Source organism: Chlorocebus sabaeus, chromosome 1, assembly GCF_047675955.1.
Source record: "Chlorocebus sabaeus isolate Y175 chromosome 1, mChlSab1.0.hap1, whole genome shotgun sequence".
NCBI lineage: Eukaryota > Metazoa > Chordata > Mammalia > Primates > Cercopithecidae > Chlorocebus > Chlorocebus sabaeus.
This window is the reverse complement of record NC_132904.1, coordinates 117,358,270-117,381,649: the sequence shown is the minus strand read 5'-3', so window position 1 is coordinate 117,381,649 and position 23,380 is coordinate 117,358,270. Positions and strand designations below refer to the sequence as shown.

Below are 23,380 nucleotides of genomic sequence, written 5' to 3'. Positions count from 1 at the left end.
CCTTCAAACCTTAAACAGTCGTAAGAAAGCAATGACCAGCACTTCTGATTAACCATTTCACATTTCACAATCCTCACCCTTCCTTGTGTCTCGTCTGCTTCCAACTTACTTCTGTTGGAAGTACCTTCATTCCCATGTGTCCTGAATGTGAGAGATCTGGAGAACACCCGGGGTCCATGAAAGGAACGTTTTGGGATCAGACCACCTGGGTTTCAATCTAGTCCTGTATCCCCGCCTGTGCCATCTTGAGTAACATTACTCACCTCCCCAGTGTGACTTTGCTCATTTCTAAATTGGAGATATTAATAGTATCCTGTGGTTGAGTGCAGTGGCTCATGCCTGTAATCCCAGTACTTTGGGAGGTCGAGGTAGAAGGACTGCTTGAGCCCAGGAGTTTGAGACAAACCTGAGCAGCACAATGAAACCTCATCTCTACTTAAAATAATAATAATAATAATAATAATAGGCCGGGTACAGTGGTTCATGCCTGTAATTCCATCACTTTAGGAGGCTGAGATGGGTGGATCACCTGAGGTCAGGAGTTCGAGACCAGCCTGGCCAACATGGTGAAACCCCGTCTCTACTAAAAATGCAAAAATTAGCCAGGCATGGTGGCACATGTCTACAGTCCCAGCTGCTTGGGAGGCTGAGGCAGGAGAATCGCTTGAACCTGGGAGGCAGGGGTTGCAGTCAGCTGAGATTGTGCCATTGCACTCTAGCCTGGGCGACAGAGCGAAATTCTGTCTCAAAATAATAGTAATAATAATAATGGTAATAATAACCAGCATGGTGGTGCATGTCTGTAGTCCCAGCTACTCCAGAGGCTGAGGTGGGAGGATCGCTTAAGCCTGGGAGGTAGAGGCTGCAGTGAGTTGTGATCCTGCTGCTGCACTCCAGCCTGGGCAACAGAGAGAGACCCTATCTCAGAAGTAATAATAATAAAATGAAATTTAAAATAATGTCTTACAGGGCAGTTGTAAGCACTAACTTAAATAAGATGTATAAAACACACTTCCTGGCATAGGGTAGGCACTCAATAAATAGAAGCTGCTATTACAGGAGTAGAACAGCTCATCGTCTTTCAGATGGTGAAGAAATTATGCAACATTATATAAAATACCTACAACATAGCGTATCCTCAACTGGAGGCAGCTATTCTTTTCTTTTCTTTTCTTTCCCAGGAGTCCTACAACTAGAATGTTATTTTCTACTTTTCCCAAAACAGGCGGCAATCTGCAGGCACGACTCTGCTTGGTAAGGTTTGCATTCTTGATGTTGCACTTGCTCTAGACTAAGAATTCCAGGAAACTGTTGGAAATTGGTCATGATTGTCCAAGTGGGAGGTGGTACCAACAAATAGAATGTGTCATAGAGATGTGGGCACTCAATGCATTATCAACTTACCAAAATAGTGTTATCCAGAAAAGATCTTTCAACAGCACAAAAAGGCCTATGTTTCTGTCTGGTCAGTTTTCTGCTTTAACTAGAGACATCAAAACCCTGGATATCAGCTACAGATATGACTTAGATTCAAGGGTAAATAGATAGAGGAGAAGATCTTCCAGAACAACCTTCCTGATTGCAGTGCACTTCAAGATGCTATTGCTGATTCTTTCATCCTCAAAGTGAAGTCATTGCTGGAACTAAGTCTACTCTCCTTCCAGACTTACATAACATATTCTGGGTGCCAACAGCCTCACAAATTGACTTCATTTCTCTTATCAGATTTATAGAATAACTGAGTGAATGGTTTGGCCTCTCCCTGATAAGAAGTCAGACATTACAGTGGTGAAAAGAGAAAAATAACTTGATGTATGTGGATATGATAAAGGGTAAATAATTCATCCACAAGAGAATCTGATCCTGAAACGAGCATCACAGTAAAGTGGCTGGCCCAAAGCTGCTTTATTCACCTTAATCACACATGACAATGACAGCTGGGTGATCACTCTACATGCTAATAGCCAGGCATAGTCTCTATTCATTTCCAAAGAAATTTATTCTATGAACAAGCCCCCAAGTGCTTTGGAATGGTGGCAAGTAGATGTGGATTCTTTGTTCTCTGAGTTTCCTGCTTCCCAGATGTAAGCTGTTGTCAAAATCCACGGAGGTTCTGATGAAAAACTGTTCATAATGTTTACACTGTAGTACTAAGAGCAGCCAAGAGCTGACCATGCTTTTCCTGAGAGTTCCAAGGGCTTTGATTTGCATCCTTTCATTAACACGCCTGGATTTTTCGTTTACAAAATGTTTCTCAAGAGAATAACAAAACAACAATAACAATAGCAGCTCCCAATTATTGAAGGACTCGATGCCAGGCACTAGGCTAGGAACCCAGCATAGATTATCCAACAGCCCTACTGGGTTGGTATCATTAGTCACATTTCATTCACAGGGAAACAGACGCTCAGAGAAATGACAGCGTTTGCTCAGTGTCACACCTCCAGCGGTGGTACTGCTAGGATCGAACCCAGGTTTCATTGAATTATGCCACACTGACACTCAGGATGCCTGCTGAGGGTGCATTGCACAGTTGATAGATGGATAGGTTTTGGTAAGTCTCCGGGCTGGGGAACACAGTTTATGGAGTACTTTTTGAGTTTTGAGCCTGATTATATCTTCTCCTCAACTGTGAGAAAATAGAATTCATTAATTTTTTCCACCTGTTCTACCTTTTCTTTTCAAATAATATTTCTAAGAGCTCATTTCAACACCCCCTCTCCCAAAAAGTCTCCTTTGATTAGTTCCACTATTTTACCTACTTCCTCCCTGTCTTTCTAATATAGCATTTAAATACATTTTCCACTGAAAGTGAAATTGAGGGTCACTTCCACATTTCTTTTATTTATCCCCAAAGTTAGGGCAACTTGAATGAGTCAATGTATCTTTACAAAAAGGAGTTACTATTTATTTTTCGCCTAGTTGATTTCCAATTCAGACATTTCAGTTAGATTTATTTTAAATGCTACTATTCTTTTTCACTTAAAATTGATTAGTTCTGTAGGGTATTATTTTTCACTTGCTGATAGGTTATTTTGTAACTGTTCTCCTGTTCTTTAACATACATTGTTTCTCTCTTCTGAATAGATTTTTAAGATCCTCAAGGCAGGGGACATGCTTTCTCATCCCCCCCAATACCACCAACACAGTGCTTTGCAAACAGCAGATACTCAATTAGTCGTAGTTGTTAACCATCTAACTTGCCAACATACAGTTTCGATGTCATTTAAATAGAGAATGGGCTTGAGGTCGAACCAAGAACTAAATACCTTATCTATTCAAGAGCTTTTCTAGCTTAGTATTATGGAATTCTAGCTTAGTATTATGGAAAGATTACAAAGTCCAAAAAGTGAAATGATTTCATGAACTAATATGTTTTATTGAGAAACATCTGCGAAGGGCATCTTCATAAACTCTATGTTTAAACCCCTGTAGGGGGCGCCGCAGAGGGTGGGATGTGGGGGCACCACATTAGCAGTCCGGACCAAACTCTGGGGATGATCCAGAGTGACAAATGGCACACGTGGAGATGGCAGCCACAGCTACCCTCACGGAGCCTCAACAGCCAGAAGAGGGAAGGCCGCCCCACTCAGCCTCCAGGTCCATATTTTCCAGTGACAAATGTCCTTAGCTAAGACGGCTACAAATGTCAGATTCACAGCCACCATATTTCCAAACTATAGCTGTATCTGAAGCTTTCAAACTGGGATTTACAGGACAGAAAACAGAGAAAGGCACGACAGAGACACACAAATGTGAGTGAGTAGGGGAGGCAGAGTGCCGGAGACCTTGCCAATGTGGAGGAGGGAGAAGGGAGACACTGAGGTGCTTTTCCAAATCTGACACTCAGTGCCCAAGAGCATCATCTGAACAGTGTGCTTAGCCTCTCTACACCCCATCCCACTCCCCTGCCTTGAACATGACGCTCTTCATAATGAAGTGGGAAAATTGGTCAATCTGACCAACCTCTTAGAGTTAGAGAGGAATCTGATCATTGGCAAGGAGGAAAACGCCAGGCTGGCCTCCCATACCTCGTAATATTTGCCATCGGAGTAGCAGCCGCAGCTGTGGGGCAGGATGCAGCTCTTGCCGTTGAGGACGTAGCCAGCGTCGCACTGACAGCCCTCCACGCAGTAGTGGCTGCAGTCACTCTTCAGGCGGATGGCGGCGCAGCGGGGCTGGCAGACACTCACGCAGCTCTCATAATGGCTGTTTGGAGGGCAGGTGACAGCTGGAACAGGACAGACAAGTCAAGGCTCACATGATCACAAGGCACCGAGGAGGGTTTTCTCACAGCTATTGCTCACCTACTCAGGGGGATGAAGGGCACAGGGAGAGGCAAGAAGTCGGAGGTCTGCCGCCTTTCTTCATCACTGCCCTCTTCGCTCACAGAAACCCTGGGTCTGATTAGTTGCTTCTTAAATAAAGGGCCAATGTGCAGATGGAGGTGGCTGGAGCTTCTCACATCATGGTGGTCCTCTCCTCAGCCTGGCCACTGAGATCTTCTATTGCCTGCCACCTAAACCCACCCCCCATCTGAATCTCCAGTTAGATATGTCACCTGATAACCTCCCAGGGCACCCACATTCCTCCTGCCTCTAGGTCTTCGTTCACATTGATCTTTCTTATTCATGCCCTTCTTCATCCTCTCAGCCTATCCAAATTCCTGGTTCTTCAAGTCCCAGTGGGAGTCCCAGCTTACCCATATAGCTCTCCCTCTTAGACCAATGTCAGCTCCTCTACACCCCAGAGCTTCTACAGAACCTTTTTCGAAGCCACCAGTTTACCATCCATAGATGCCTGAGCCCCATGATCTCTGAGAAGGCAAATGTACACTGTGTGTGTGTGTGTGCCTGTGTGTGTGTGTGTGTGTGTGTGCCTGAGTACACGTGCTGGCGTGCACGTGTGTGTGCATGTGCACATGTCTGTGCAAACTGACTCACATCAATTATGTTCTACCATTTTTCAAATGTATCTAGATGCTTCTATAGAAGGCAAGTAGGGTCCTGGTGAAGGGTGTGGGCTCTGGAACCAGCTATCAGAGACCCAGAGCATCACTCGGGCTCTCTGAGCTTCAGCTTTCTTATCTATAAATACAGATACCAATAGCATTCGCTTCATGCCTGGTTGCAAAGGATTAAGTGAGTCTGTGTGCTCAGGACAGTGGTTGGCACATAAGTGTTCCGTAAGTATTAGTCAATCATTAAAGATAGGTTTGCTTAAAAAGTTTTGTAGAAGCTATTATCTCAATCAATGTATACTAAAAGCACAACTACCATTATGTGGGAATGTCTACCCTATACTGTATACAGTATCTATACGGGGGGTTATTTCATTTATTAAATTATCTAGTGGTAACATCTACTTTTAGAGTACACAGTTCTATGAATTTTAACACGTTTTGATTCATATAACCACTCTCACAATATACCATATGTTTTTAAAAAAACATTTGTAGTTTAACACGTAATACTTGCATAGCATAGAAAATCCAAACCATACAAGTAAAAGCATGATGAAATGGCAACCTCTGATACCAAACTATAGTCCATTTTTCCAGAAGTGTTCTATGCATATACAAGCACCCATTTGTGTGTGTATGTATGCACACAAGCATATGTGTATGCCCTGCCCATTATTTTTTGCATAAATGGGAGCATAATATATACACATTTCTGCTCATTGCTTTCTTTATGACAATATTCATTTCATTTAGCCTCAAATTATTGCTTTTGCGCTGCTGCATGCTGAGTGTATTTTATGTGTTTATGCTGATGCTGCAGTGAACATCCCTGTACGTATATCTTTGCCCTCATGAGTAAGGGCATCTGCGGAACAAATTACTGAAAGTGGAATTACTGGGTCAAATGGTATGAATGCCACTAAGTTGCCTCTAAAGAGGCTGTGCCAATTTGTCTTCCTTCCTGCACTGTTGGAGGAGGTTTGTTTTCCCACACTCTCCTTGATTGTCTATCACCAACCTGTCTGATCCTTGGAAACAAGGTTAAAATACTAAATGTGCTGTCTCCTTATGCTATATGTGTATTATTATTATTATTATTATTATTATATATCCTTATTTAGTTTGCATTTCTTTGTGAGGTTGATCTTCTTGCTTTCATTTGTTTACAATCTATTCGTATGTCTTTTTTTGTTAACTGCCTTTTCATATCCTTTTCACATTTCATGTTGTTGAAATTTTTATTATTAAATTATAAAAGTTCTTTAAAAATTAAAACAGGCCAGGTCAGGTGCAGTGGTTCACGCCTGTAATCCCAGCACTTTGGCAGTCCAAGGTAGTGGATCACGAGGTCAAGAGATTGAGACCAGCCTGGCCAACATGGTGAAACCCTGTCTCTACTAAAAATACAAAAATTAGCCAGGCATGGTGGCACTTGTCTTTAGTCCCAGCTACTTGGGAGGCTGAGGCAGGAGAATTGCTTGAACCCAGGAGGTGGAGGTTGCAGTGAGCTGAGATCATGCCACTGCACTCCAGCCTGGTGACAGAGTGAGACTCCATCTCAAAAAAAAAAAAAAAGAATTAAAATAGGCCTTTGTGGTATGTCGTATGGGTTACAAAATATTTATCATTTGTCTTTTGACTTTGCATTCATTTTAAAATAATTTTCTAACTTTTTTTGAAGTTGTTTATCTCTCTGCCATGGAAAGATGTAAAATTTTTAATGTAATGAAATTTATCAAATTTCCCTTTTAACTTTGGATAATTTGTTCTGAAACGTTCTCTCCACTGCAAGATTATCAAGAACACTCCTTTGTTTTCTTCTAGTATTTTTCTGATTTAATTTTTTTATGTGTAATCTTTGTTCTGCCTGGATTTTATTTTGGAGTAAGAAATGAAGGAAGGATTTAGCTTTTCCCAGCTAGTTTGCCCTTTGACCTTTTACTATTTACTGAATAACAAATATGTTTTCCCAGTAATTTGAAATGCCAACTTTACCATATGCTAATTTCTCTTTAGTGTTTGGGCTTGTTTCTGAACTTTCTCTTCTTTCCCTTGGTTGGTCTTTCTGTTCATGTGCCAGTATTCACTTGTTTTATTTTTATTATTTATTTGTTTAACTTGTTCATATGCCCGTGTTAACAGTGACTGAAGGTCTGCAATACACTGTAATATTTGGGAAGAGGTATTACTAATTTAGAGATGTTTGCTATTTCAAGTATTTCAAATGGGTCTATTTCTCCAACTGGATGATAAACACCACATTTCACACTCTGATTCTTCCATACCACCCCAAACAGTGCTGAGAACATGGCAGATGGTTAAGAAACACTTGATTCTTGGAAAACAAACTTTCAGATTCCTAGTCCTGATCCACTGCTTCTCTCTCCCCACCAAATGATATACTTGCGAGCTGTGGAGTGATGACCTGGGCTCTGCACCTGAATTTGTACCATGGTCAAGAATGTGTCTCTTGCCATACCCAGCATCTGTGCCTTGGTAGACAGGATGAATGGCATGCCTAAAAAGCAATTCAGCTCAACAGAATGGACAGGGGCTTTGGAATCAGACCAACCTGGATTTGAGGCCTCGCTCTGCCATTAAGCAGTGTCACTATGGACAGGTCACTTGCTCTCTCCAAAACTCTGTTTTCTCATCTATAAAACTGGGATCACCATATCTCCCTCATCAAGTAGTTATCAAAATAAAATGAGATATAATTCATAAAGCTCCTCGTATAGTGCCTGGTACTTCAATAATAACTTCTGCAATTCATAGTAGTAATAGTTGTAATCGTAGAAGGAATTTTTTTTTAATAATTATTCAACAGGAATTTATTAGATGTTTGGAGAAATACATAAGACAAATCTTAATTATCAGACTCTGTACCCAGCATTCTGAAGTAGCAGCAGCTGCCTCCAATAAAAGGGAAAATGACGATGACAACCAACTTTGGCCACAAGTTAGGCACTGCGTGACCAGGCTCAGAGAGGCAGCATTGCACAGAAGGGAGAGCACTGTCTCAGGAGCCACTTTCCAACTTACCCAGGCCACCTTCCTCGGGAAAGTGACTTCATTTCTCTGAGCTTCAGTTTCTTCCTATAGAAAATGGGATTATGAGTAGTGCCTACTTGACAGGGTTGCAATGAGAAGTAAATGCATGAGTCCCCAGATCCCACTTAGAGCCTGGCACATAGTGAGAGCTAAGGAACTGTCATTTATTCCTTTTTTATTTCCTTCTCTTTCTCCTCTCACCATCGAATACCCTAATTACAGTCCCCCATTAAGGGACTGAAAGAATGATAGACTCAGCTCAATGAATTTTAAGGAGGGGCTAGTAATTAAGACAATTTACCTTCCCTTCTCCCTGTAAGCCTATTTGCTCAACTTAGGTTACAAGATTTTCCAATGAGTTTACAAATAAGGTAATTGAGTAATAAATTATCCCATTGATAGGAACGTTAGGATCCTTGAAAAACACCAGCATTCTACCTTGTTACCAAAAAAGCACAAGTTTGATGGGCAGTTCTAGGTTAACCCCTTTGCTCCTAAAGCACCATTTCTCATATCAAGCATTGGATGAGATGCTTGGATTAATTTTTGGTAGAACAAGAGTTGGAGAGAGATGGGGCCTGTCCTCACATGATGTGGAGTCATATCAGCTACAGTTAAAACAATCCTATTCTTAGGTCGAATGGCTGAATTAGGACTCAGTCTCCCAAAGCTTTTCTCTGCTTCTGAGATTCAAAATGGAAAAGGAAGTTGCCTCTAACCACGCCCTCTCCCCCAACCTGACCTCCATACCAGCTTTAAAACATATATTTTTTCTCCTATTTTAGTTTTTCTTTTTGCCATTCATTACCACCATCTCCTCAGGAGCTCTAACTTTTGGATCTTTACCCCTATCTTGAAATGTCAAGGTAGGGAAGGTCTAAGTCTCCTTGTGATGGGAACGATTCTAAGTTACCTGCTGGCCCTGGCGTATCAGCCTGGGACGTGCTGGTGGGAAGCTGGTAGAAGGCAAGGGATGGGACCCGAGACTGAGGATGAGGCAGGGCAGACTCGGCTCTGGGTGCCATGGGTAGAGCTCCCATTACTAGCAAGCCAGGGTAGAAAGGAGGCAACCAATGTTTGGACAGAAATTTGGGAGGGGAGAGGAAAGGGTTGCTGGTAGAAGGGAGAGAAAGACAAGAAAAATCACCTTCTTATCCTTTATCCCTAGCCAAGCTTTGTTGTGGGGGCCTTTCTTTCTTGGGGGTAAGGTTGTGAGGCCTTGCTGACTCGATTTCTTTTCCATCCCATGAGAGACAAAAATTAAGACCCATCAATTGAGGTGAGAGTTCCTAGCATTAACCCCTGTGAGCATTTCCCTATTTGTTGCAGTTGGAAGCACTGGTTTTTGGCATGCTTGTCCCCACCCCAGCCACCCTGAGAGCAGTACACCCAGCATGGCGTGGCTGCAGGTGAAGAGGGAAGTCTCTGTAACATGTCTCAAGGGGAAACAGGCGAGCTTTCCCTTCCAAAACAGCTTCCCCATTCTGCACCATGTTTAGGCCTCTGGGTCCAAAGCTTCGTTTTCTGATTTAGAGGAAGACAAGCTCTCTGGTCTTACTGGAATGACCCCAATGAATACAGAGTAGCTCTGGGGATTTACCCAGACCCGAGCTTTCTTATAGGTATATTTATTTTATTGAAGTCATCAGAGGCCAGTTTGTCTGGACTGTCATCCCTACTGGCACCATTCCCTACCCTGCCTGGCCTCACCCACTCAGGGACTGAGCCTGGATAAAATGGGGTTGGCATCTGTTCCCTGCCTTCATCTTCCTCCCACCTTTCCCTTACAATTGACATGAATCCAGTTGTGTGGAATGTAAACTGACTGTGTGAGCGTTAAACCACAATGCTGTTCCTGGTTTTTCATCTGAATTTCCTTTTCCAGGATGAAGATGGAAGTTGATTCTCTGGGGACCCTGCTGTATCACTTATTTAGAGCTCTATGCATTCCGGATCAATTTGTAGTTTTAAAAGAGCTACAGACCTTCTAAAGGGAATATGCTTTTTAAAGAAATATGCTATTATTAATGAGATTGAGACAGGAAAATAGATCAAAGCAGGTTAGCTAAAGACCAACAGTGTTTTTTTTCCCCCAAGTTTTTCCCATTCTTATGTGCTGAATGCAGGTAAATTATCCCAGTACATAGTCCAGCAGTATAGTATATGGGTTGGGAGCCTGGGCTTTGGGTTAGAAGCTCAAGTCCTGACTTTGCCACTCAGATTATACGACCTTAGGCAGTTACTTCATTCCTCTGAGTCTCAGTTGCTCCTTGACTAATTGGGTCATTGAGAAGAATAAATGAGGTATATTGATAAAATGTTTAGCATGGGGTCTTGGCTCAGAGCAAGCCATTAATATAACAATACCGCTTAGAATGCACAGAGTGGGCCTGGCTTTCAATTACCTAATTGGATCCCCTGGACGTTTCTGAGGCATAAACAGTAAAGGCAACATTAATACTGCTTTATGGAAGGGGAAACTGAGAACCAGGGAGGAAAAGTGAATTGCCCCAAGGTCACACAGATCCTTAAAGACAGAGTAAAGGCTAGAATCCAGGGGCACTAGTTCCTTCTCTAATGTACTCTTAATATTCCGCTCTGTTTCATAAACACAAAGACTGAAACATGACACATATGAATCAAATAGAATAACATGCTTAGACAAAGCATGCGGATTATTAACACAAGGATGGGCCCATGAGGTGCTGCTAAAACTTATCCTTCTTTCATTAATCTCTTGTTAGCATTCTATTGTGAACTTTGTGCGCCCAAATGCCATGTGCGATACTCTGTGATTTATATGCATGACCTTATTTCATCCTCAGGGTAACCCATGAAATAAGTGATATTAACTCTATCTTACCAATAAGGACATGGAGGCTCCAGGAGGTTACATGTCATGCTTCATTCAGATAACAAACTCAGTTCCAAAGTGCATATCCTTAAATTGCTACTCAATATGTTCTGACTTCTAGGGAGATGGAAGACTAGCCTTCCCAGAGCAATCAAGAAAGAAGAGAAGCTACAAGGAGCGACAATGAGAAGGACTCACTGCAGGATGTGTAGTTCCTCCAGCCAGTCACCGTGATCCCCTGAGTCTGGCAGGTGCTGGCATAGTTCTGCAGCCAGCTACAGGCGGTCTGCACCGCGCCCCCATCGATGCAAGAGTCAAACAGGCAGTTCTTGTAGAAGAAGCTGGGGTTAACTTTGCTGTGACACTTGGAGAAGCCAGCATTCTGGTTGGGGATCAGGCTGCACAGCTGCTGCACTTTGGAGAAACCTTCTACCTTGGCACAGGATGGACAGCGGTCCCCACAGCCCACCTGGCAGAAGGTGTCCCTCTTCACCCAGCTCTGCCCAAACTCATTGACACTGGATGCGAGCAGACCTATGGGCATCTCCAGGTCGTCGTCAGGGTTGCCGTTGTAGCGGCCGCACAGACCATAGGTGCTGTTCTGCATGCTCCGAGGGACTGTGATGGACAGGAAGGTCTTCCAGTCATATACAACCTTCAGGCCAAAATCAGTTTCCACCACCACGTGGAAGCCAAAGGAAAAGATATTTATCTTTCCTTGCCCCAGCTTCAGGGGCAGATAGAGCCGTTCACTGTTGACCTATAAGAGGAGAGATGAGGGGGAGAAACACAGTTGGCCCAGAGATTTCCCAGCTCTTCTCCTAACAATGAGTCTCTTGAAAGACAAGTCCCAGAGGGAAGTCGGAGCAGGTTGAATGTAGTCTTTGCATGTACTGTTGTTTATGTCAGTCAACTATTATTATTAGGATTTGAACAGACGCAAATGACTATCCTTGGTACACTAATATACCTATTTATTTCAGTGCCTTCTGTTTACATAGCATTATTTCCCCCAGGAGTTCAAATTGTTTTCTCCGAGGTAATGTAAAGGTAATAAGAATTCAATTAAAGTTTAGACTGAACTACCAAAACATAGAACTCTTGTGTTTCTATTTCTAGCTCTACCATGGAATTTATTTTAGGCAAGTCCCAGTGTATTAATTCCTTCGAGATTTCTTTTTTCTTTAAGGATGGCTTCACTTTGCTGTTCCCTCTGTCTGAAATGCCACTCTCCGCCCATCAACATGCCTGTCATCCTCCAGACCCTGCTCCAATGTTGCTTCTTCTGTAAGGCAAGATTTTCTGAGCCCGTGGTCAGAATTAATCACTCCCTTGTCTGGGAAACCAGGGCAGGTTATTTATACTTCTCTTGTATTCCTCTCCACCGCTGGCCAGGATCAAGCCTGCAGACACTGTATTGCAGCACACATCACAATCTGCCTTATGTTATGACTGGTGTACGCCCTTCCATCTCACCTACAAGATTATGGGCAACTTGAGGGCAGGAACCACGTTTTATTGATCTTTATGCCCACCTTCGCCTCATTACCCCCCAGGCACCCAGCACAATGTCTCCCACAGAGGGGGCACTTGACATACGTTTCCTCCCACATATTTTTAAATTCAGACAAGAGGGAAATCCCTTAACAGTAAACTCCAGGACTGCATTGCCCTTGAACTATTTTGATTCAGAGGAGCCAAATCCTACAGCCTGTGGCCAGGTTAGTGCATGATGGAAGATGGACAGCCAGCTTGCTCACTGCAGCAAGGGCTCACGGGGGAGGTGGCATGCCTTGTAGGAGAAGCAGCTGTTTTAAGATTGCTCTGACCAGAAATCCCTTCCCCCAACCTCCTTCCTCTCTCTCTTAGCTGACACCACTTTCCACGCCTTCTCCTGCCTTGGTTCAGACTCTCATCACCTTTCACCTTGACTGTAGCGTACTCTCCTAACTTGTCTCCTTGGCCCCAGGATTGCCCATCCATTCGGTCACTACCGCCATGCCAATAATCTTAATGCAATTGAAAGCAGTTAATCTAACCCTGAAAGCCCACTCCAGGGCTTGAGTAAAGTGTCTGATATTCTTAGCACTTCACCCTGGGCTCTCCAGGAACCGGCCCTGCCTCTCAGATCCACCCCATTGGCTTCCTGCACACCAGCAACACCCAACAGTTTGCAGTTCCCTAAATGAACCAAGCTGTGCCATTCCACCCTGCATTTCCTGTGCTGTGAGTGTGATGGATGCTTTCCGTGCTCCACCCAGGGCCCCCAGTCCCAGGCCCTGCGACTATGGGCTAATGATAACTCACAGCCAGCCTTGGCCCCATGGGAACCACGTTGCCCAGAAGATTCTGACCCCCTAATCCAAGGGTAGCCCTTGGCCAATTACTGGCTGACACTGTGAGTCGAGTGCCAGGGCTCCCACTAGCCCAGGCTAAAGCTGTTCTGCAGCTTGGACCACAGGCCTGCTGAGCTCTCTTGACCTGGTGCTATCCTCACTTTCCCAAGATTTCCCACCTCAGACTTTGCTTCTCAGGAACCTGACCTAAGACAACAGGGATGCCCTTGACCCCACCTTTTTCCTGGGGCAATGCTCACCCTTCAAAACTCAACTATCTCCTTCTGTGAGTATTCATTGAGGCAGAATTCATTCATTCATCCAGTAGACATTGATTTGACACCACTGAGTGCCAGGCACCGTGCTAAAGGCTGGGATACAAAACATACGGCCTTTTCCTAGGAGCTCATAGGCATGTGGCAGAGGGAAGTGCACAGACAGATAACAATACATGTGATAAAAGCAATGATAGAGGTAAACAAATGCACAGGCACCAGCCTTAGCCTGGGCACAAAATCAGGGCTGCCTGCAGAAGACAATGCCCACACCCGGTCTCAGAGGAGGAGGAAGAGTTGGCCCATCAAGGAGGGGTGGGAGCGAAGACAAGGGAATTCGAAGTAAAGGGCTCACTCAGTCCCAGCAAAGGCCCAGGTACATAAGGGAAAAATATCCTGATAAATATGAATAATTACAGCAATTTAGTGCTGCTGGGGCAGAGCGTGTGGCCTTGGGAGTGGTGGGAGATGAAAATAGACAGGTGGGGAGGGCCTGCATCATGAAGGGCCTTGTATCCAGTACACACATGGCAAAGCGGCCTATGAGATAAAGCCTGCAAAACACCCATTTGTTTTGTAAAACAAAAGCATCAGCAATCTTAATAAGAGAATTTAAGTAGGAAGATGAGGCCAGAATTTGGATTGCAGAAACAAATAGCAAATAAAGTAACAAACAGGAGATTCAGAAGCAGAGATGATGCTCTTAAGAATCTGACCAGAAATGGAAGGAGAGAGATTGGATTGAAGCTAGTGGGGAACTGGGGGCCAGGCTTGTTTGAGAATGAACATGTTTATGGGTTGAAGAGAAGGATGCTGTAGAAAGACACAGAAGGGAGAGGAGACAACAGAGGGCCAAGATCCCAGGGAAGGCAACAAAGAGATGGCAGAGGGGGAAAGCAGCCATGGGAGGAGAAGAGATGCCTCATTCTCGGCACTTGGAAGGGAGGAGGTGGAGAGGATGCAGTGATAGTCATTTAAGGGACAAGGTGCATGGAGGGTGAGAGGAGGAGCGAGATCAGGCCATGGAGACTCTGATCTATCCTGAAAGTTCACAGCGAATAAAGTAAAAGCCTTGCACTCAGAGGCCAATTGGTGCCAGCTGGCTTTTCTTCCTAAGTTACCTTGCATTCTATATTTCTAGCTATCTGATGTCACGCAGAAGGCAATGCCTTGGGGAGGCAATATAATTGGATGAAGCTAAAGGCTTGCAAATTCTGCCATTGCCAAGGAGCGCTTTGAGAAAGGAACACCCTCGACTCAGACAGGCTCGGCTTCTCTGTGTCTCAGAAACCCCACGCATGCCGCCTCCACCCTGGCACCACTGCCCTGCCTCTCTGTGAGTGAGAAATGGAGGAAAAGAGGGAGCTCAGAGGCAGGAGGTCAGAGGAAAAGGGAGAGGCTAGAATGGCAACAGGCTTGATGGATGGAGGAGGAAGTCGCAGAGGATGCTGAGAAGGTGTGGGAGGAGTCGGGGGAAGTGTATTTCAAATATTTCAGTATTGGAAATAAGACCACATATTAGAGTTTTTGGAGACAGTTTTCCTTTAAACCACAGACCCTGACCTAGTTCTCCAACAAGATCTTCTGCGCAGCCTTCCTGCATGCCTCACTTTGCTACCCACCCCGAGTCTTCATCAGTATTTCCTTTTCATGGACACCTTCACCTCCTTCTTGGCCTGGCAAGTGTAATCCTCCAGTGATCAACTCTGCGTCTTCTCTTCCAGGAAGCCCTCCCTGAGGTCCTCGCAGCTGATTTAGGCAACCCCTCCTCTGTGCTCTCACACCCTCCATGAGCAACATTTTTGCAGCTCTTCATGTTACACAGACGTTAATTGCCAACATGTCTGTCTCTAGCACTAGACTCTTTTAGGACAGAGGCCATATTTGATTCATTTTTCTACCCCCAGGGCTTGGTAGAGAATAAGCATCAATAGAAGCTCATGACACTAAACCAAGCCAGAGTGATGCTCAAAACCCCACTCTTCTGGCAATAAATGATAAAGACACAGGCTATGAGGACCCTGAAAACCTCCCCGTTGGCCTGAATCATGTCAGACTTGGCTGTGATGAAGCCTGGGGGTAGGGGCAGGAGTGAGGCAGTCTCTGATGAGCTCTGGCTGTGGATGGCTGAGATGGGTTATGGCGGTGCCCCCAGGAGTGGCTCACCTTCTGCAGCTCACCCCCCTACCCTGTCTGGTCTGTAGATAGCACATTTATTTCTAGTTTCTCTTGGCTTAGTGGATTTTCCCATGTCCTGCGGTGCTGCTGAATGCAGGGAAAGGTCAGAGTCATAGAAGAACCCTGTGTCCCAAGGAAGCACTTTCTTATCACCCTCCATTTCTGAGGGCCCCAGCAGTGACCTGCACTCTAGGCTGTGTTTTACCCAGCACTTCATTTCACACTGTCATCCTAACGGCCATTATTCTTCAGGCTCAGGGAGAGATGGTGACTAATAAAAACATCATGGGAAAACAAATGCAAATCATTGAATAAGCAGATTCTGCAATGCATTTTAATAATCTGAAGTAACTGTTAAATCTATCCCCTATGCCTTGAAAGAAAAGAACCCTCGATGAACCCTGAACTTGGTCTTCTTGTCAAGGGTTTGAAAGCTGTATACTCTGTTTCCAGCTTGAGCACTTAGGACATCTCAGTGACTTAGAAAGAAGTGCCCTAGCAAGAACTCCCCCCACCTCTTTAATCCATTTCTCCTTGACCCCCTGTTGTGGGTTACACTGTGTCCCCCCAAAATAAATGTTGAGACCTTAACCCCCAGGACCTGTGAATGGACTGATTGGAAATAGGGGCTTTGTCGATGTGATCAAGTTAAGATGAGGTCACCCTGGATTAGGTGGGGTTAACTCCAGTGAATGGTGTTCTTAAAAGGAGAAGGAGATTTGGACACAGAGAAAACAGGAGACACAGAGGGAAGGAGGCCATGTAAAGATAGAGGCAGAGACTGGAGTTTATGCTGCCACAAGGTAAGGAACATTGAGGACTGCCCACAGCCACCAGAAGCTATGGGAGAGGTAGGGGGTGGTGCTTCCCCAGGACCTCCTGGGGAGTCTGAACCTGCCACCACCTTGACTTTGGACTTACAGCCTCCAGAACTGGGAAAGAATGAGTTGCTGTTGTTTTAGGCCACCCAGTCTGTGGTATTTCATAATGGCAGACCTTAATAAACTAATTCACACCCCACTCTCCATCTCTCTGTGAGGAAGAAGTCTGCTGTGTGGTTCTCCAGGCTTGGGACTTTAGCAATAAGTGCATCTTGTGAGACTGGGGCAGAGCACATGCCTGGAAGGAGAGCTAACCCACTGGCAGCTTAACCCTAAAGTAGAGGGAAAGGGAAGGAAATGCCTAGAGACAGTGGGAAGTCGTTTATTGTGAAGGAGAGGGAAGGGTAGCATGAAAGAAGAGTAGGTGCTCACGAGGACCCCACAGTCTATACCTGAAAAGAACTGGGAGGATGTCTGAAGCCAACATGCGTAGCCTCAGGTGTCGAGGTACCTAAATGCAGACAGTGTGTAACACGAGGCAGAAAACACAATTCATCTTAAACTAGATGAGACAGGACCCATGAACAGATTACACTTTAAAAGAAAAGAAAAACCTGAAAGGCAGAAAGGCAGAAGAGCAGCGAGTATCAAAGAGATAAGTAACTGCATGAAAACACCTAAATCTAAGGGTGGAAAGACATCACAAAAGGAAACAAAGAGTAAAGGACAAATATGATGCAAGCAACGTGGGCAAAACGACCAATATATTTGTTTTAACGTAAGATGAAAATGGATAGAGGGAAGTTGTCGTTATGGGTAGCTTTGACTATCCAAACATCTAGAAATCTTATGTGGCTGAAAGCCAAGACTCTGACACAGTCCTAACTTGCCTCAGTGGCAATGTAACCTCTCAGATTGTTGAAGCAGTAACTAGCACTGTGACAAAATCACGGGAACCCTGGAAGAAAGCGGTTATTGTGTCGTTTCATTCATTCTTTTTTTGGGGGGTCGGGGGAACAGAGTCTCGCTCTGTCACCCAGGCTGGAGTGCAATAGCATAATTTCACCTCACTGCAATCTCCACCTTCCGGGTTCAAGCATTTCTCTGCCTCAGCCTCCCGAGTAGCTGGGATTACAGGTGCCCACCACTATGCCTGGCTAATTTTTGTATTTTTAATAGAGACGGGCTTTCACCATCTTGGGCAGGCTGGTCTTGAACCCTTGACCTTCTGATCCACCTGTCTTGGCTTCCCAAAGTGCTGGGATTACAGACATGAGCCGCCATGCCCAGCCTCATTCATTCATTTGACCAATGTTTCGAGTGTCACTAGGTGCAGGGGGTTGCCCATTCATTCAACATAAAGATGAATTAGGTATGGTTCCTGCCCTTATGAAGCCCATGATTAGAAGTGAGAGAGCTTTAGACATGAAGATCACGAAAAATACAGCCTGATGAATGCAATAATGGCTACTGGAATAAACTGTTAGGATGAGCAGAAAGGAAAACAACTGGAATTTAGGTTTGTGGTGTGCAAGCAAGGGAAGAGGACGACACAGTGAAATTGCTCCCTTAGATGCTAAAAAGGAAGATTTTCAATAAACTTGAAAGGCTTGGGAACCTCTCTTTGTCAGAGAAGGAAGTTGAAGGAATCCCGAGGCAGAAAAAGAAGTCAGTATAGTTGCCCAGGGAACTCTTTAGTTAGGTTTAGATAGTTTAGTTCAGTATAGCTCAGAATTTCTAACACAACATATACAAGATGAAAAAGAGTCCCTTTAGAGATAGAAAAATTATGACACAGACCTGTGATGATAATGTCAAGAAGGCAAACACCCTAAATCAGCTCTCTGAAATGCTAAAGCAGAGGCCATTGGCTTGCTTCTTAGCATTTCCAGTCATGTGCAGAGCAGGGCCCTGGAGAAAGAATGGCTGGGCCTGTGGCTGGGGCTGATGTCTGCAGGCCAGACGAGGAGTGCACAGAGCTCCTCAGCCCCACTGCCCCTGTCTTCGTGGTCAAGGAAGTGCTCTTTGGGTGAAAAGGTGGGAAGCTTAGAAAGAGTGAGTTGAAGCCTAAGTGAGTAAAGGGATTGTAGGAGAGCCACGAGTCCTCCAAATGTGTAAACTTACAAATCCTGTGGGTGCCAAAAGGGAGACCAGGAGAGATGGAGGGAGGCCAGAACAGGTGAATATCACCCTGATCTCAAAAAAGGGAAGTGGGTGGACGAGGACAATAGCATCAGTTAGGGAGGCCTAGTCTGTACAAGGTAGGCATTTCTTTTACAGGTGGAGTGACCAAGCTAGGAGGTTAAGTGACTGCCTGAAGTCACACAGCAGCCACCAAGCAGGGATGCTAACCCCGGTCTGTGCTCTCTCCAACATACTCCGCTGCCACATGAAAGGCCCACTTCCAGAGCTGGCTCTGCCTCCTAACTTGGTGTATGTGACTTGGGCAAATCATTTTTTTCTCTGAGCCTCTGTTTCCTTCTCTGTAAGATGAAGTGACCGAAAATCTCTAGGGCCTCTCTCTGCTTTAATATACTATGATTTTCTTTGGATTCCGGACCTGCCTGATTCAACTGCAGCCTGCCTTGCTGACCCCATCCTTACATCTCCACGACTCCCCTCTTGAGGGGGCCCCGTGACTACTCACCAGCACAGTGTGCTTGTAGGCTCGGTGGATCACGATGCTGTAGCCAAACACGGTCACGTCCACCTGCTTAACCCACAAGGCCAGTGACGGGTCCCGGTCCTCATTCTTGGCTGTAACAACAAACTTGGGGAAAGAGTCTGAGCTCGGCCTGCTTCCTGTGGTGCACAGGATGAGCGGGCAGCTGGTCTGGAAGTCAAAGGAGAAGCCATCAAAGGTGAGGTAGTGGCCATAGCCTGAGACGATGCAGGAGGCGTCGGTGCGGGCTTGGCAGTAGTACAGGCCACCCTCCTCCATGCAGTACTCATCATCCTTGCAGGGCACGGTCTCACAGTGGACACTGTTGTCTGTGCCATTGCAATAGCAGAAGATCTGGCAGTCCAGGTCCACCCAGAAGGTCTCATTGGTGACAAGTTGGTGCCCCTCAAAGTTGCAGCCACACTCACTCCGCGTGACACACTGGCTGCCCAGTAGAGCGTAGCCCTCATCACACTGACATCCCTCAGAGCAGCTATCCACGCAGATGGGGCCCAGGGCAAGGGTCTCACAGGTCTCTGTACATGTTATACACTCCTCAAAATGGCTGTTCTCTGGGCACTCCAGCGCTGCAGGTGGTCAAGGAGAAGACGGGTTTGAGAAAAGGACAAAAGTCAGAGACAGAAGTGTGTGTGCATGCATGTGTGTGTGAGTGCATGTGTGTGTGTGCATGCATGTGTATGAGTGTATGTGTGTGCGCGCATGCATGCGTTTGTGCATGCATGTGTGTTAGTGTGTGTTTGCATGTGTGTATGAGTGCATGCACATGTGATTGCACGTGTGTGCATGAGTGCATTGTGTGTGCATGTATGTGTGAGAGTGCATACATTGTGATCGCACGTGTGTGCGTGAGTGCATTGTGTGTGGATGTATGTGTGAGAGTGCATGCGTGTGTGCACATATCTGTGCATGCATGTGAGCATGCACGTGCACATGTGTGTGCATGTGAGTATGCATGTGTGTAATTGCATGTGTGTGCCTCTGTATCTGTGTGTGTGGTCTTATGCGCACAATACAGTAAGCTGTACTCATCCTCATTTGGGAGATCCAAGTTCCAGTGGCACCCCTTCATTCACATACTCTGCTAGGTCACCTAGCTTTCCATGTAGAAGATTTTGAGTCTACATTTCCGGCAAGATGGCCGAATAGGAACAGCTCCAGTCTCCAGCTCCCAGCGCGAGTGACACAGAAGACAGGTGATTTCTACATTTTCAACTGAGGTACTGGGTTCATCTCACTAGGGAGTGCCGGACAATCGGTGCTGGTCAGCTGCTGCAGCCCGACCAGCGAGAGCTGAAGCAGGGCGAGGCATCACCTCACCTGGGAAGCGCAAGGGGGAAGGGAATCCCTTTTCCTAGCCAGGGGACTGAGACATACAACACCTGGAAAATCGGGTAACTCCCACCCCAATACTGCGCTTTACCAAGAGTCTTAGCAAATGGGCACACCAGGAGATTATATTCCACACCTGGCCGGGAGGGTCCCACGCCCATGGAGCCTCCCACATTGCTAGCACAGCAGTCTGCGATCCAACAGCAAGGCAGCAGCAAGGCTGGAGGACGGGTGCCTGCCATTGCTGAGGCTTAAGTAGGTAAACAAAGCCGCTGGGAAGCTCGAACTGGGTGGAGCTCACAGCAGTTCAAGGAGGCCAGTCTGTCTCTGTAGACTCCACCTCTGGGGACAGGGCACAGCTAAACAACAACAACAACAACAACAACAACAAAAAGCAGCAGAAGCCTCTGCAGAAGCAAACGACTCTGTCTGACAGCTTTGAAGAGAGCAGTGGATCTCCCAACACGGAGGTTGAGATCTGAGAACGAACAGACTGCCTGCTCAAGTGGGTCCCTGACCCCTGAGTAGCCTAACTGGGAGACATCCCCCACTAGGGGCAGACCAACACCCCACACCTTACACAGTGGAGTACACCCCTGAGAGAAAGCTTCCAAAGCAAGAATCAGACAGGTACACTCGCTGTTCAGCAATATTCTATCTTCTGCAGCCTCTGCTGCTGATACCCAGGCAAACAGGGTCTGGAGTGGACCTCAAGCAATCTCCAACAGACCTACAGCTGAGGGTCCTAACTGTTAGAAGGAAAACTAACAAACAGGAAGGATACCCACACCAAAACCCCATCAGTACGTCACCATCATCAAAGACCAGAGGCAGATAAAACCACAAAGATGGGGAAAAAGCAGGGCAGAAAAGCTGGAAAATCAAAAAATAAGAGCGCATCTCCCCCTGCAAAGGAACGCAGCTCATCGCCAGCAACGGATCAAAGCTGGATGGAGAATGACTGTGACGAGATGAGAGAAGAAGGCTTCAGTCCATCAAACTTCTCAGAGCTAAAGGGGGAATTACGTACCCAGCACAAAGAAACTAAAAATCTTGAAAAAAGAGTGGAAGAATTGATAACTAGAATAATTAATGCAGAGAAGGCCATAAACGAACTGACAGAGATGAAAACCATGACACAAGAAATACGTGACAAATGCACAAGCTTCAGTAACCGACTCGATCAACTGGAAGAAAGAGTATCAGCGATTGAGGATCAAATGAATGAAATGAAGCAAGAAGAGAAACCTAAAGAAAAAAGAAGAAAAAGAAATGAACAAAGCCTGCAAGAAGTATGGGATTATGTAAAACGACCAAATCTACATCTGATTGGGGTGCCTGAAAGTGAGGGAGAAAATGGAACCAAGTTGGAAAACACTCTTCAGGATATCATCCAAGAGAACTTCCCCAACCTAGTAGGGCAGGCCAACATTCAAATTCAGGAAATACAGAGAACGCCACAAAGATGCTCCTCGAGAAGAGCAACTCCAAGACACATAATTGCCAGATTCACCAAAGTTGAAATGAAGGAAAAAATCTTAAGGGCAGCCAGAGAGAAAGGTCGCGTTACCCACAAAGGGAAGCCCATCAGACTAACAGCAGATCTCTCGGCAGAAACTCTACAAGCCAGAAGAGAGTGCGGGCCAATATTCAACATTCTTAAATAAAAGAATTTTAAACCCAGAATTTCATATCCAGCCAAACTAAGTTTCATAAGTGAAGGAGAAATAAAATCCTTTACAGATAAGCAAATGCTTAGAGATTTTGTCACCACTAGGCCTGCCTTACAAGAGACCCTGAAGGAAGCACTAAACATGGAAAGGAACAACCGGTACCAGCCATTGCAAAAACATGCCAAAATGTAAAGACCATCGAGGCTAGGAAGAAACTGCATCAACTAACGAGCAAAATAACCAGTTAATATCATAATGGCAGGATCAAGTTCACACATAACAATATTAACCTTAAATGTAAATGGACTAAATGCTCCAATTAAAAGACACAGACCAGCAAACTGGATAAAGAGTCAAGACCCATCAGTTTGCTGTATTCAGGAGACCCATCTCACATGCAGAGACATACATAGGCTCAAAATAAAGGGATGGAGGAAGATCTACCAAGCAAATGGAGAACAAAAAAAAGCAGGGGTTGCAATCCTAGTCTCTGATAAAACAGACTTTAAACCATCAAAGATCAAAAGAGACAAAGAAGGCCATTACATAATGGTAAAGGGATCAATTCAACAGGAAGAGCTAACTATCCTAAATATATATGCACCCAATACAGGCGCACCCAGATTCATAAGGCAAGTCCTTAGAGACTTACAAAGAGACTTAGACTCCTATACAATAATATTGGGAGACTTCAACACCCCACTGTCAACATTAGACAGATCAACGAGACAGAAAGTTAACAAGGATATCCAGGAATTGAACTCATCTCTGCAGCAAGCAGACCTAATAGACATCTACAGAACTCTCCACCCCAAATCAACAGAATATACATTCTTCTCAGCACCACACCACACTTATTCCAAAATTGACCACATAATTAGAAGTAAAGCACTCCTCAGCAAATGTACAAGAACAGAAATTATAACAAACTATCTCTCAGACCACAGTGCAATCAAACTAGAACTCAGGACTAGGAAACTCAATCAAAACCGCTCAACTGTATGGAAACTGAATAACCTGCTCCTGAATGACTACTGGGTACATAACGAAATGAAGGCAGAAATAAAGATGTTCTTTGAAACCAATGAGAACAAAGATACAACATACCAGAATCTCTGGGATACATTTAAAGCAGTTTTGTAGAGGAAAATTTATAGCACTAAATGCCCACAAGAGAAAGCTGGAAAGATCTAAAATTGACACTCTAACATCACAAT

General features: G+C 45.0%; 1 protein-coding gene across 3 annotated transcripts in view; it reads right to left on the bottom strand.

Annotated features, from left to right (window-relative positions):
- LOC103248666 (tubulin-specific chaperone cofactor E-like protein) overlaps positions 1 to 23,380 on the bottom strand; it is a 165,423-nt gene that overhangs the window by 27,634 nt on the left and 114,409 nt on the right. For all 3 annotated transcript variants that reach the window (XM_038005084.2, XM_008021233.3, XM_008021232.3), the window contains 3 exons: positions 19,126 to 19,727; positions 11,067 to 11,628; positions 4,032 to 4,231 (listed from right to left, as the gene is read on the bottom strand). In XM_038005084.2, the coding sequence (XP_037861012.2) occupies positions 4,032 to 4,231; positions 11,067 to 11,628; positions 19,126 to 19,727 (1,364 nt within the window). The remainder of the gene's footprint in view (positions 1 to 4,031; positions 4,232 to 11,066; positions 11,629 to 19,125; positions 19,728 to 23,380) is intronic.